The sequence below is a fragment of the Lepidochelys olivacea genome (assembly GCF_965140295.1).
Source record: "Lepidochelys olivacea isolate rLepOli2 genome assembly, chromosome: 11".
Taxonomy (NCBI): domain Eukaryota; kingdom Metazoa; phylum Chordata; order Testudines; family Cheloniidae; genus Lepidochelys; species Lepidochelys olivacea.
In genome coordinates this window covers 44549050-44564487 of record NC_140421.1, presented here as the reverse complement: position 1 = coordinate 44564487, position 15438 = coordinate 44549050, and the positions used below count along the sequence as shown (strand labels likewise).

General features: G+C 36.9%; 1 protein-coding gene across 1 annotated transcript in view; it reads right to left on the bottom strand.

Moving 5' to 3' along the window:
• The window catches only part of AGPS (alkylglycerone phosphate synthase), a 132356-nt gene that overhangs the window by 32651 nt on the left and 84267 nt on the right, over positions 1-15438 (bottom strand). Inside the window, exon 14 of the mRNA XM_084643588.1 lies at positions 8283-8395. Coding sequence (XP_084499714.1) covers positions 8283-8395 — 113 coding nt within the window. The remainder of the gene's footprint in view (positions 1-8282; positions 8396-15438) is intronic.

The window sequence follows — 15438 nt, the reverse complement described above, 5'->3', positions numbered from 1 at the left end:
GTTATTACTACTAATCATGCAATTGTCATGACTTCCAGATAAGGAGGTTTCAACCAGGAATTAAGGTTGAAAGACCCGATGATTAATTCAGGGTAACGTATTACAGAGATTGTGCAATTATCCCGAAGTCTAGCACTATAATCCCAGGAAATTCAGAGTTAAGATTAAACAAAAGAAATGCAAACATATAGGGAAGTGCACAGTTAGCACACCAGAACTCTGTCTCATAACAATACCATGTAATAAAACATAATTATGATTAGCGTGTACAATAGACTATATTAAGCAGATTTTAAAAGACAATAGGTTTTTTTTTTTCCTCATGTTTTCCACTCTTCATGTCACGAAGGCAGCACTAAAGTTGTTGGATGCCTTCATTGTGCATTTCCACATCTTAACATGTTTGTCTTTCAAATTAAGCTTAAACTCTGGATTTCCTGCATTTTCATAGATTTTTCAGGGCAGAAGGAACCATTACATCATATAGTCTGGCCCCCAAATTGTGTTTGACTGAAGTGCATCATCCAGAAAGCCTTCTAATCTTGATTTGAAGATATCATGAGATGGAGAATCCACCATTGCATTTAGTTGTTTGTTCCAAGTGTCATTCAACCTCACCATTAAAAATCTGTGCCTTATTTCTAATTGGAATTTATCTGGCTTTAGCTTCCAGCCATTGATTCTGGTTATGCCTTTCTCTGCTAGACTAAAGAGCCCTTGGGCATCTAGTATGTTCTCCCCACAAAATTAATGATACATTGTAATCAAGTAATCTCTCAATCTTCTATTTGACAAGATTAACAGACAGACCTCTATGTTTCTCACTGTAAGGCATTTTCTCCAACCTTCAAATAGTTTTTGTGGTTCTTTTCTGCACTCATTCCAATATTTTGACATCCTTTTAAAAATGTGGGAACCAGAACGGGACACAGCATTCTAGTGTATGTATCATCAGTGTAATATACAAAGGTAAAAACCACTTTCCTACTCCCCTGATTATACATCCAACTATTTCATTAGCCCTTTTAACCATAGCATTGCTCTGGGAGCTCTTGTCCATTATGTCCCCTAAATCCTTTTCAGAATCCGTGCTATCCAGGATGCATTACCCAATTATGTAAGCATGACCTTCCTTCTTTGTTCCTAGATGTAAGACTTCAAAATTTGGTTATTTTAAAATACATTTTGTTTGACTAGACCTAGCTTAACTAAGCAATCCAGATCACACTGTATGACTACCTTGTCCATAGTTATAATGCTTGTTGGGTTTTTTTGAATAATTACACCATTACCTTACCTTCAATTTAATATAATTTTATATCGAGGAATTTCTTTCTTCCTTTTTTTTTTTTTTAAGATTAAAAACTACATACATGAGCAGTTAACAAAAAATGAAGAGAGAGCGTTACTATGTGATATTTATAATTATCTGAACACATGTAATATCAGTTTGAAATCTTTTTGGGCCAGATTCACCAGTGTGTTCTGCCTGCTTTACTCCAGTCTGGAGCAGCATAAAAGTCAGTTTCTACCAGCTCCTGTTCTCCCCCTCCCCCCATACACACACAGTTTACCCCTCGATAAAATTCCATCCAAACTCTCCCAGTTTCCTCAGTTTGTGCCTGTCCTTCCCTTCCTTCCTGTTCTCCCTCTTGAATAGGTCTGGTGCAATGGACAGATTTGGAAAATAAACATTTAGGATTAATGGTTTTGCCATTCTTCGTAACTAAAAGTTTCTTCTCCAACAGGGGATTATGGACAACAATCTTCTACAAAGAATTCCAGTAAGAACTGTTTTCTTGAAAAATGGCTGCCCTCTCCTTTTATCATCAACTTAAATGGACCCAATTTTCAGAAAGTATTGAGCATCTGCCCTCTGAAAATCAAGCTCCTTTATTGTGTCTCAAAGTGAGCACACAAAAATGGAAGCACCCCATATTATTTGTATTACCATAGTGCCTAGGTCTAGAACCTCATTGTGTTAAGACTCTGCACAAACAGAACAAAAAAAACCACTGTCCCTGCCCCATTTGTTAGTTTTGAAAAGATAGGCTTGAGTGTAAGATGTTCCTGATTCCTTTTCAATATTTTCTCACCAGAGGTTTATTAACCCCAACTTTTTTTCTGTATCAGTGCTACAACCACCAGCTTTAAGAACTGAACAAGAAAACGTAGAATGAAACAAGTCATAACACTGAGCTGGAGATGAAACCGCTTAAATCTTCATGACTCCATTTAAAAAAAAAAACTTCTACTTATCTATATTGTTCTTTAATAGACTCCACATGTGTCAAGAGAATATAAAAGGTTGACCATAGTTCCAAAGTTAAGAGGATTGCCATAAGAAGAGGTAAAAATTAAATGAAGTTAAGCTTTTCTTAGTAGATTCCACACAGTTCCTAGATAAAAAAAATCCTCTAAATCAATCACTGGTGTTTCTAAAATAATTCACATTGAAAATGGAGAGTTCAAAGAACATTTTCCTCAAAACTAAAGGAATGCAGCCGGAAAATCTCAGAACAGCTTGTAAAACTTTAGCCTACTCTCCATATGTTTGATTAAACTACTAAATTTGGCTTTGCCTCTCCCCTACAGTCAATGGGATAGTGTCCTCCTGAACACTCGCCTTGCTCTTCTCTCAATACACAAAAAGCATTCCATACAATCAGGAATATAAGGTAAGAGTTTTGGACAGGTGAACTTTGCTTTTCTGTTAATTTTAAGTTATTTTCCATAAGCAAGATTTATACTTCATTATATACTTTCTGCAGTCATGTAGTAAAAAGCTCATTAGTGTGAAGTAATGTGAAAAGCAAACAATCTCTCTAAACAGCATCAGTTAAAATAAAGATCTCTGCCTATTTGTTGTTGTTCACTTGGAGATTTAGTAAAAAGCTAGGAATGTGAGTCTCAGTGATCAAATATGATCAAAACAAATGTTAGTAGCTTAACATCAATATTTCTTCAAGTGATTAATGACTTGATTAGCCCATAGCTGAACAGACTATGAAGCGAAAATGAGATTTAAATTTTAAGCCCTGAATGTAAAAAGATGCTTGAATCAGGTGCTTGAATCAAACTGCATTTACAACAAAACCTGACTCATTACCATCACTGCAATGTCCTTGATGCTACGTACTTTTGCTTCCTTAGATGTGAATGGGACTTAATTCCTGGTTGTTTTTTCCTAGACAAAAATGGACAAGATTTAACTGATCTCATCTATGTTAAAATTGAAATTTTAAGTGGTCATAGTTCTACGGGTTTTTTTTACATAATACTTCATTCAGCTCTGCTAGATCAATCAGTTTTTCATGATCAATCTTTCTATTAGATTTAGTTCAGATTGCATAACTCCCTAGTTTCAGTTTTGTATGAACCAAAAAACCTCAAATTCTGATTGGCTAAAAATTACTGGGTTTGACCATTACAAAACTGCTGAATCTTGGTGCTTTTGTAGCTAAATAGCTTAAGGTTGCTAGCGTAACAAAACAACACTGATTGCTAGTTTCAGGAAAACTTCTCCCTGATACCGAGAAAACAAAGATTCAGCAACAGGTTTATGGGAACCTTTTGACATATTAAACCTGAGAGTCAGAATAAAACCTGGCAACATTTGAGGTTTCTCAGGTTCTAGTTTTAGACTGAAGATTTCCTCTCGGAGAAAGACCATATCTGTGTGTGTTTTGGATAACACCGAATACTGTTTGTGTTTAACAAATTATTATAACATTCTTGAATCAGATCATGTTTGTTCAAGGGCTGTCAAGTGATTAAAAAAATTAATCACGATTAATCGCACTGTTAAATAGAATATCATTTATTTAAATATTTTTGGGTATTTTCTACATTTTCAAATATATTGATTTAAATTACAACAATACAAAGTGTACAATGCTCACTTTTGCTTTTTACAGTGCAAATATTTGTAATAAAAAATATAAAGAAATAGTATTTTTCAATTCACCTAATAAAAAGGTTGCACTACAGTACTTGTCTCATGAAAGTTGAGCTTTTAAAAATAGAATTATGTACCAAAAAAACTGCATTCAAAAATAAAACAATGTAAAACTTTAGAGCTTACAAGTCCACTCAGTCCTACTTCAGCCAATCACTCGGACAAACAAGTTTGTTTACAATTTGCAGGAGATAATGCTGCCTGCTTCTTGTTTACAATGTCACCTGAAAGTGAGAAGAGGCATTCACATGGCACTATTGTAGCTGGTGTTGCAAGATATTTATGTGCCAGATGTGCTAAAAATTCATATGTCCCTTCATGCTTCAACCACCATTCCAAAGGACATTCATCCATGCTGACGATGGGTTCTGCTTGATAATGATCCAAAGCAGAACAGACCGACGCATGTTCATTTTCATCATTTGAGTCAGATGCCATCAGCAGAAGGTTGATTTTCTTTTTTGATGGTTCAGGTTCTGTAGTTTCTGCATCTGAGTGTTGCTCTTTTAACACTTCTGAAAGCATGCTCCACACCTCATCCCTCTTAGATTTTGGATGGTGCTTCAGTTTCTTAAAGCTTGTGTGAGTGCTGTAGCTACTTTTAGAAATCTTGTATGGTATCTTCTTTGCGTTTTACCTTCAAATTTTCTGTGAAAGTATTCTTAAAACAAACATGTGCAGGGTCATCATCCAAGACTGCTATAACATGAAATATATGGCAGAATGCGGGTAAAACAGAAAAGGAGACATACAATTCTCCCCAAGGAGTTCAGTCACAAATTTAAACTAACACATTTTGTTAACAGGTTTCAGAGTAGCAGCCGTGTTAGTCAGTATCCGCAAAAAGAACAGGAGTACTTGTGGCACCTTAGAGACTAACAAATTTATTTGAGCACAAGCTTTCGTGAATGCATCTGATGAAATGAGCTGTAGCTCACGAAAGCTTATGCTCAAATAAATTTGTTAGTCTCTAAAGTGCCACAAGTACTCCTTTTCTTTTAACTTACGGTTTCAGAGTCAAAGTAAACAAGTGCAATGGATTATGTCAACTGTACAAATGTGAAAAGAAAAGGAGTACTTGTGGCACCTTAGAGACTAACCAATTTATTTGAGCATAAGCTTTTGTGAGCTACAGCTCACTTCATCGGATGCATACTGTGGAAAGTGTAGAAGATCTTTTTATACACACAAAGCATGAAAAAATACCTCCCCCCACCCCACTCTCCTGCTGGTAATAGCTTATCTAAAGTGATCACTCTCCTTACAATGTGTATGATAATCAAGTTGGGCCATTTCCAGCACAAATCCAGGTTTTCTCCCACCCCCCACACAAACCTACTCTCCTGTTGGTAATAGCTTATCTAAAGTGATCACTCTCCTTACAGTGTGTATGATAATCAAGGTGGGATTATCTTATTAAACTGGAGTCTGTTTCTGAAGCTTTTCTGTTGCAAAATTGCCACCTTTAAGTCTGTTACTCAGTGACCAGAGAGGTTGAAGTGTTGTCCTACCGGTTTTTGAATGTTATGATTCCTGAGATCAGATTTGTGTCCATTTATTCTTTTGCGTAGAGACTGTCCGGTTTGGCCAATATACATGGCATTGTACAGGGGCATTGCTGGCACGATGGCATATATCACATTGGTAGATGTGCAGCATGTCATCTGGAATGCTGACCAAAGCATGAAGGGGCATATGAATGTTTAGCATATCTAGCTTGTAAATACCTTGCAATGCCAGCCACAAAAATATCATGCGAACGCCTTTTCTCATTTTCAGGTGACACTGTAAATAAGAAGCAGGCAGCAGTATTTCCCATAAATGTAAACAAACTTGTTTGTCTTAGTTATTGGCTGCACAAGTAGCAGCACTTAGTGGACTTGTAGGCTCTAAAGTTTTACACTGTTTTGTTTTTGAGTGCAGTTATGTAACAAAAAAGATCTACATTTGTAAGTTACACTTTCATGATAAAGAGATTGCACAACATTACTTGTATGGGATGAACTGAAAAATACTATTTCTTTTGTCATTTTTACAGTGCAAATATTTGTCATAAAATATAAAGTGAGCACTGTACACTTTGTATTCTGTGTTGTAACAGAAATCTATATTTGAATATTTAGAAAAACCAAAAATATTTAATAAATTTCAATTGGTATTCTATTGTTTAACAGTGCTATTAATCGCAATTAATTTTTTTAAGTTAATCGCATGAGTTAACTGTGATTAATTGAGAGCCTTAGTGTTTTTTTTTTGTTTGTTTGGTTTTTTTTTAAGTCTTTTTACAAATAATTTCTACCATCAAATTACTACTATGGAAAAATAACTGAAAAGACCTGGACTGATTAACCACTGGTCTTAATGTTTTTTTTTTTTTTTTTAATTATCTAAATATTTCCTAATTCTAAACTAATTAACTCACTCTCTCTCCACAGTTCTATTTCCATTTTAAAAATGAAAGTAAACTTCTAAGGAGTATTATTTAAACAAATATTTCAGCACATATATGTTTTTATGCAATGTGATATGATCCAAAATTATGAGAATTCCATCTTAGCTCTTCCACAAAGTTCTGAGAAAATAAGTAGTATGTGCAGGACATCTCAGCAGAATACAGATGTGTTCAAATATATGAAATTACACCATTCCACAGATATCTTAATAGTGGCTCCTTGAATTCATAACTAAGAGATATAGGTTGGATTTACATACTCTTGTATTCACCAGGTGAGCAAAACTGGAATGGCTCTAATAGTAGACTATTAAGTCGCAAAGGTGCTTTGGGCATGAGTGAGCAAAGACATTGGGGCCACAGAGAAGGCAAGAGATGGGGAGACTTGTATTGCTCAGCAGCAACACAAACCCACCAATAGAGGAACAGTGCTGAAAGAGGTGTCTTATTTTTCGTTGGCTTGAATCTTATGGCTGCAACAAAGGGCATCATAATTGTTTTAGTGGCATGAGACCTGAGGACTCTGGTCTAGAAAAGAAACCCCCCAATGAAGAGGGATAAAAATGAAAGTAATTTACAAATAAAAATGGAGCTAGAAGCTTAAACTGATCAAAATTAAGCCTCACTTTTATTACTATATGCAGAACAGGTAGCTCCACCTATAGGTAAGATTGCCTAATACTTTCCATTTATAACACCCTGTTTTCAATGCAGTGAATGAAACAGGGATCCTGTGGAAAAAGTCGTATGTGATCATGTAATTAAAGAGTTATTATATATACACACAGGGGGATGATTTATGGTTGCACTAGCAGCTTTAATTCTGGCGTTTGTTAACGTCTGAGTGCTTGTCTTTGCCACCTTATGTTCTTGTGTATTTTTATATGTAATAGAAAAAAAGCTAATAAAGTGCACTTAAAAAAAAAATCACGGGAATTTTATATATTCAAGAGTGACCAAAGGATACCATATTGTTTGTTAAACATGCTTTTCCGAACCACCTATGGAAAATTTGGTTTACAGTGCGAGTTCAAAAAGATGGTCTAGAAGCACAGAAAAACTTAATATGAATTTATAAAGTACAGCACTGACTGCTTAATTCAAAACATATGAAAAGTGAAACTGAGAATTAGAATTAAAAGTGTTAGTAAGGAGAGTAAATAATAGCAAAGAGTTTGTTTAAAAAGGAAATAAAAATGCAGTTCTGACAAATGAGATCTTCACCATGATTTTCATCAATCAGTCTTGTAATCAATCAAGCCAGATGGACAGAAACCACCCTATCATTACTCAGCCTGTTACTGAAGTGAAATGTTTTCTGTCCCTTTGTAACAGCACAACACAATCAGTGACAAGGGGTGGGATGCAGCTAATTCATCAAATTCCTTTGATTAAACACAATTTCCCCTTAAAACAAGCTTCCTTTTTTTATATGCTCTAGTCATTATTTCCAAATATTAACCTTATAATTTTGTCTCCCTCCTCTGTGCTTTAGGAAGGACACTACTCTAGTGTCACAAAATAGCAGCCAGTTTCCAGGTCTACAAGTCTGAACACTATGACTAGCATGAAAGAAAGCTTTAACAACATTTCAGATTCTATATTTAGTCAGATACTGTAGTAAACTGTATATCTAACCTGCAGTTTCTCAAATTAAAATGTTAATCAGAAAATTAAATGGCTTTTAACTGTAAAGGGAACATTATATATTTAATTCTACAGATTTTCATTTTAACTTTATAAAATGGTTTAAGGACATAAAACACATAAAATTTCCATTTTGTTTTTGTCTTAAAAATGCAGTAGCCTAATTTTAATTGGGAAATTTAACAGACACTCCATATCAGAAATAAAATGCCTTGAAAATCATACCTAAATTTGGCAGCAATATCATAAACTTGCTTTTCATGCTGAAGAACCTTCTCTCTGTCACCCTCAAAGAGTAATGTAGCTACACACAGTTCGTTGGGATCAAATCCTTTAAACTGTGAAAAGAAAATATCTGTATCATGTTATAGTCCACATGGCAGAATCCAGGCTTAAGTAAATCTACTTTTTCCTTTTCCTTCAACTACACATAGGTACAATGTACTCAAAGTCACTTTGGGTTAGCAAGTATTCTTGTGGGATAGGAATAGAACAGTAACTAAAGAAAACAAGTTGCACAGAATGTTTCAGATATTTCCTAGTCTATTTTCAAGCACTCTTGACATCATTCATAGAAATTTTTGTGCACTATACTGAACAACTGAAGAAGAATACAGACATTTGAAATGTTATATGACAAATTACTAAGTGGAGGTGTTTTACACAGCACAGGAACAAGGGAATTTAATGTTCCTCTTAGAAATTCTTCCATATGAAAATTATGCCCTTAATGTTACTGCTTTCACCTCAACACCACTGGGAGGTGGCAGTGACGTGATCCCAGACAGTTTCATTCTACTGGACTTGCAGAGGGAAAGCTTCTGCACTGTTAAAGGCACTTTGAATAGAAGGGCAGAGAGGAAAGATGAACCTATCTGTTTGGAGTCTTGATTCTCCAAGCTGTTAGAAGGAAACATGTGAACCCTTCTGTTCCTACTTAATATTACTCTACAAAAATGATAAAGAAAAGCAACCAGAAGCATGAGTCACTATGCTGGTCAAGCACTGTTGCCAGAAGCATTATCATTCATGCAATCCTGGACCGGGGAGTGCACTATAAGGAAAGGAGGAAAATAAACAAGGAAGAAGAATTTAAAAAGTAGGGGAGGAGTATACCACAAGTGCAAAAGCAGAAGGGGAAGAAACTTCATCAAGGGGTTTGATATTATCTTGGACTGGAAGTGCATTTAGTCTCTTGTTCCAAGAATGGGAGTTTGGAGCTTTGGTAGATGCAGGGTCAAAGATCAATGAAGATATTCCAAGAGAGGGACAGGCTTGCATATTGCTCTTTAATAGTCACTGAAAGCGTATTCACTGACTCCAGAAAGCTTTCACCAAGTAGAGAATTTTAGGAAAGGAGTGGGGAAGAATATAAAGTAGGAGGAGGTTGTCCAAGTGGAAAGGGTCAAAGAAATGGGTATCGACTAAGAAGTGTGTTGTATAAGGAAAAGAGAGAGCTAAGCACACAAACAGAAACAAAACGGGAACAAAAAGAGGTACATGAAAAGAGAATAACTTTACTGTCAGGGCAGAACTGATAAAAACAATCAAATTAATAATGGACTTTAGCTTAGGTATGCATATAAGAGATACATAAAAATATACATTATTACATACAAACCAACATGTTACCTAGGCGGTAAAGAAAGGCATCCAAAAGTTTGCAAATGCCAGAACTAAAGTTACCTGTGAAGTCTTAATTAAGCTCTCAAGTGCATGCATTAGGATACACTAACTACGTGATCATTACTATTTTTTCCACAGCACACTGCCTCGTTTACTGCATGGAATAAACAAGTTCACTGAATAAGCAGCTATTCAATATTTTGCTTTATGCTGATCGTTCAAGCTCCTAGGCCTTATATACTTCACACTGATCAAACCCTTATTTGGATACAAGATTACTAATTTCCTTATGGAAATTTCTATGGTGCTCACTGTAGCATCTGAATGTGTCACAAACATGAATTTATTTTCACAACATAGCTATGATGCAAGTTATTATTCCAGTTACATAGATGGGAAACTAAGATAGACATTTGTGATAGATGTATACTAATGCAAGAAGTATGGAGAATAAGCAAGAAGAACTCGAAATGGTAGTAAACAAAACACAACTATGACATACTTGGCATCACAGAGACTCGGTGGGATAATATGCATGACTGGAATATTGCTATAGAAGGGTATAGCTTTCTCACAAAGGACAAGAGGGAAAAAAGGAGGCGGTGGTGTCATATATATAAAAAAATGTATACACTTGGACTGAAGTTCAGATGGAAATAGGAGACAGCCTTGTTCAAGGTCTCTGGGTAAGGCTAAAAGGGCAAAAAACAAAGGTGATGTCATGGAAGGGGGTCTACTACAGACCACCTAACCAGGAGGAAGAGGTGGATGAGGCTTTTTTAAAGCAACTAACAAAATCATCCAAAGCACAAGACTTGGTAGTAATGGGGGACTTCAACTACCTAGACATCTGTTGAGAAAATAACATAGCAAAGCACAACAAATCCAACAAGTTCTTAGAATATATTGGAGACAATTTTTTATTTCAAAAGGTGGAGAAAGCTACTGGGGACAGGCTGTTCTAGATTTGATTTTAACAAATAGGGAGGAACTAGCTGAGATTTTGAAAGTGGAAGACACCAACTTTTTGGGTGAAAGTGATCATGAAATGGTAGAGTTCATGATTTTAAGGAACAGTAGGAGGGAGAATAGCGAAATAAAGACAATGGATTTCAAGAAGGCAGACTTTAGCAAACTCAGGGAGCTGGTAGGTAAGATCCCATGGGAAGCAAGTCTAAGGGGGAAAGGAATTGAAGACTGTTGGCAATTTTTCAAAGAGACATTATTACCGGCATATCCCACTGCGTAGGAAAGATAGGAAGTAGGGCAAGAGACCACCCTGGCTTACCCAGGAGATCGTCAATGATCGGAAACAAACAAACAAAAGTCCCACAAAAAGTGGAAACTAGGTCAAATTACAAAGGATGAATATAAACAACACAAGTATGTAGGGACAAAATTAGAAAAGCCAAGGCACAAAATGAGATCAAGAGACATAAAAGAGTAACAAGAAAACATTCTACAAATACATTAGAAGGAAGAGGAAGACTAAAGAAAGGGTAGGCCCGTTACTCATGGCGGCTTGGGGGTGGGGGAGGTAAACAATAACAAAAAATGTGGAAATGGCAGAGGTGCTTAATTACTTCTTTGTTTCGGTTTTCACCAAGAAGGTTAGCGGTGATTGGATGTCTAACATAGTGAACGCCAGTGAAAATGAGGTAGGATCAGAGGCTAAAATAGGGAAACAAATTAAAAATTACTTAGAAAAGTTAGATGTATTCAAATCACCAGGGCCTGATTAAATGTACCCTAGAATACTCAAGGAGCTGATTGAGGAGATATCTGAGCCATTAACAATTATGTTTGAAAAGTCATAGAAGATGGGAGAGATTCCAGAAGACTGGAAAAGGGCAAATATAGTGCCAATCTACAAAAAGGGAAATAAGGACAATCCAGGGAATTATAGACTAGCCATCTTAACTTTTATACCTGGAAAGATAATGGAGAAAATAATTATGCAATCAATTTGTAAGTAAGTCAGCATGGATTTGTCAAGAACAAATCATGTCAAACCAACCTGATAGCTTTCTTTGACAGAGTAACAGGCCTTGTGGATAGAGGGGGAAGTGGTAGACGTGGTATATCTTGACTTTACTAAAGCTTTTGATACTGTCGCGCACGACCTTCTCATAAACTAGGGAAAGGCAACCTAGATGGAGCTTCTATAAGGTGGGTGCATAACTGGTTGGAAAACCATTCCCAGAGAGTAGTTATTAGTGGTTCACAGTCATGCTGGAAGGGCAAAACGAATGGAGTCCCGCAAGGATCAGTTCTGGGTCCGGTTCTTTTCAATATCTTCATCAATGATTTAGATAATGGCATACAGAGTACACTTGTAAAGTTTGCAGACGATAGCAATCTGGGAGGGGTTGCAAGTGTTTTGGAGGATAGGATTATAATTCTAAATGATCATTGTTAAAAAGTGCCAGGGGTGGGAGGGGAGAGAGACACAATAAGAAGGCATTTTCAGAACATAAACAGCCATACTGGGACAGACTAATGGTCCATCTAGCCCAGTATCCTGTCTTCTGACAGTGGCCAATGCCAGATGCTTCAGAGGGAATGAACAAAACAGGGCAATTATTGAGTGATCCATCCCCCATCATCCAACCCCAGCTTCTGGCAGTCAGAGGTTTAGAGACACCCAAAGCATGGGGTTGCATCCCTGACCATTCTAGCTAATAGCCATTGATGGAACTATCCTCCACGAATTTATCTAATCCTTTTTTGAACCCAGTTATATTTTTGGCCTTCTCAACATTCCCTGGCAAAGAGTTCCAAAAGTTGACTGGGAGAATGAAGTAGTACTTTTGTTTTAAATCTGCTGCCTATTAACTTCATTTTGTGACCTTTGTTCTTGTATTATGGGAATGGGTAAACGGCATTTCATTATTGACTCTCTCCACACCATTCATGATTTTATAGATGTCTATCATATCTGTCTCTTTTATAAACTGAACAGTCCCAGTCTCTTTAATCTCTCCTTTTATGGAACTGTTCTGCACCCTTAAATCATTTTTGTTGCCCTTCTCTGTACCTTTTCCAATTTGAATATATATTTTTTTGAGTTGGGGCAATTGAACTGCATGAAGTATTCAAGGTGTGGCATATCACGGATTTATATAGTGGCGTTATATTTTCTGTCAGTATCTATCCCTTTCCTAATGGTTCCTAACATTGTTAGCTTTTTTTCACTGCTGCACATTGAACAGCTGTTTTCAGAGAACTACCCAAGATCTTTCTCAAGTGGTAACAGCCAGTTTAGATCCCATCAGTTTGTATATATAGTTGGGATTATGTTTTCCAACGCGCATGATGTTGCATTTATTGCTATAGAATTTCATCTGCCATTTTGTTGCCAAATCCCTCTGTTTTGTAAGTTCCCTTTTTAACTCTTTGCAGTCAGCTTTGGTCTTAATCATCCTGAGTAATTTTATATTGTCTGCCAATTTTGCCATTTCAGTGTTCACTCTTTTTTCCAGATCATTTATGAATATGTTGGAGAACAGGTCCCAGTACAGACCCTAGCAGGATCCTGCTATTTACCTCTCTCCATTCTGAAAACTGACTATTTATTCCTACCCTTTGTTTCCCATCTTTTAACCAGTTCCTGATCCACGAGAGGACATTCCTACTTATGACTAGGGCCCTACCAAATTCACGGTCCATTTTGGTCAATTTCACAGTCATAGGATTTAAAAATAATAAAATTACATTATTTCAGCTATTTAAATCTGAAATTTCACGGTGTGGTAATTGTAGGGGTCCTGACTCAAAAAGAAGTTGTGAAGGATTTGCAAGGTTGTTGTGTGTGTGTGGGGGGGGGGCGCGGTGTTGCGGTACTGCTACCCTTGTGCGCTGCTGCTCGCGGTGGCCCTGCCTTCAGAGCTGGGCAACTGGAGAGCAGCGCAGCTGGAGAGCAGCAGCTGCTGGCCAAGAGCCCAGCTCTGAAGGCAGAGCTGCCACCAGCACAGTGCAAAAGTAAGGAGGGCATGGTATGGGATTGCTACCCTTACTTCTGCGCTGCTGCTGGAGGGGTGCTGCCTTCAGAGCTGGGCGTCCAGCCAACAGCCGCCACTCTCCAGCTACCTGGCTCTGAAATCAAAGCAGAAGTAAAGGTGTCAATACCATAACCCCCCTAAAATAACCTTGCCCCCCCCCCGCAACTCCCTTTGGGTCAAGATCCCCAATTTGAGAAACACTAGTCTCCCCTGTAAAATCTGTATAGTATAGGGTAAAAGCACACAAAAGACCAGATTTCACGGTGGGAGATCAGATTTCAAGGTCCATGATGCATTTTTCATGGTCGTGAATATGGTAGAGCCCTACTTCAGACTCCTGACTTTTCTTAAGGGCCTTTGGTGAGAGACCATGTCAAAGGCTTTCAGAAAATCAATTACATTGACTAAGTCATCCTTGTCCACATGCTTGTTCAGACTCTCACATAATAACAGATTGGTGAGGCATGATTTCCCTTTACAAAACCATGCTGACTCTTCCCCAACATATTGTGTTCATCTAGGTGTCTGATAATTCTGTTCTTTACTACAGTTTCAACCAATTTGTCTTAAGTATATTAAAAGCAAATATAGTCTTAACGGTATTGGTCCATTAGTGGATGGAAATGGTAGATTTCTCAATAATGCAGAAGCATAAGAGTTCAATAAACATTTCTGTTCTGTTTTTGGGAAAAAACAGATGTAGTCTTATATGATAACATTCTTTCCATTCCACTGGTATCTCTGGAATTACCAAAAGTTAGGCATTTTAAAATCAGTATGTCTGGATAACTTGCATCCAAGAGTTTTAAAAGAGCTGGCAAAGGATCTTGCTGGACTGTTAATGTTGATTTTCATTAAGTCTTGCAACACTGGGTAAGTCCCAGAAGACTGAAAAAAAGCTTATATTGTGCCAGTATTAAAAATGGTAAACGGGACGACCTGGCTAATTATAGGCCTCTCACTCGGACATAGATTCCAGATAAGATAATGGAGCAGCTGATACATGACTCAATTAATCAAGAATAAAAGGGGGTAATAGAATTAATGCCAATCACACGGGTTTATGGAAAACAGATCCTGTCTAGCTTGGTATCTTTTTTTTTTTTTTTTTGAGATTACAAGTTTGGCTGATAAAAGGTAACAATGTTGATGTAATAGACTTCCGTAAAACATATGACTTGGTACTCTGAAACCTGTCATTTTGATGAAAAAACTAGAAAGATATAAAATTAACATGGCACATATAAAATGGATTAAAAGATGACTGATAGGTCTCAAAAGATAATTGTAAACAGTGAATCATCATCGAACAAGTGCGTTTCTAGTGAGGTCCCACATAATTCGGTTTTTGGTCCTACATTAACATTTTTATTCATGACTTGGAAGAAAACAAAATCACTGATAAGTTTGCAAATGACACAAAAAATTGAGAAATTGGTAAATGAAGAGGACAGGTCATTGATACAGAGCAATCTCGATCACTTCGTAAGCTGGGTGCAAGCAAACAATGTGTGTTTTAATATGGCTAAATATAAACATATACCACTAGGAACGAAGAACGTTATGTCACACTTACAGAATGAGGGACTCTATCCATCACAGCTCCCACATCTGTTGCAGTCACTGCTTCCCTGAATAATCTGCTGAACATGAGCTCCCAAGGTGACAATGTGGTCAAAAGGACTCATGTGACTCTTGGATGCATGAACAGGGGAATCTTGAGTAGAAATACAGAGGTTATTTTACCTCTGTAT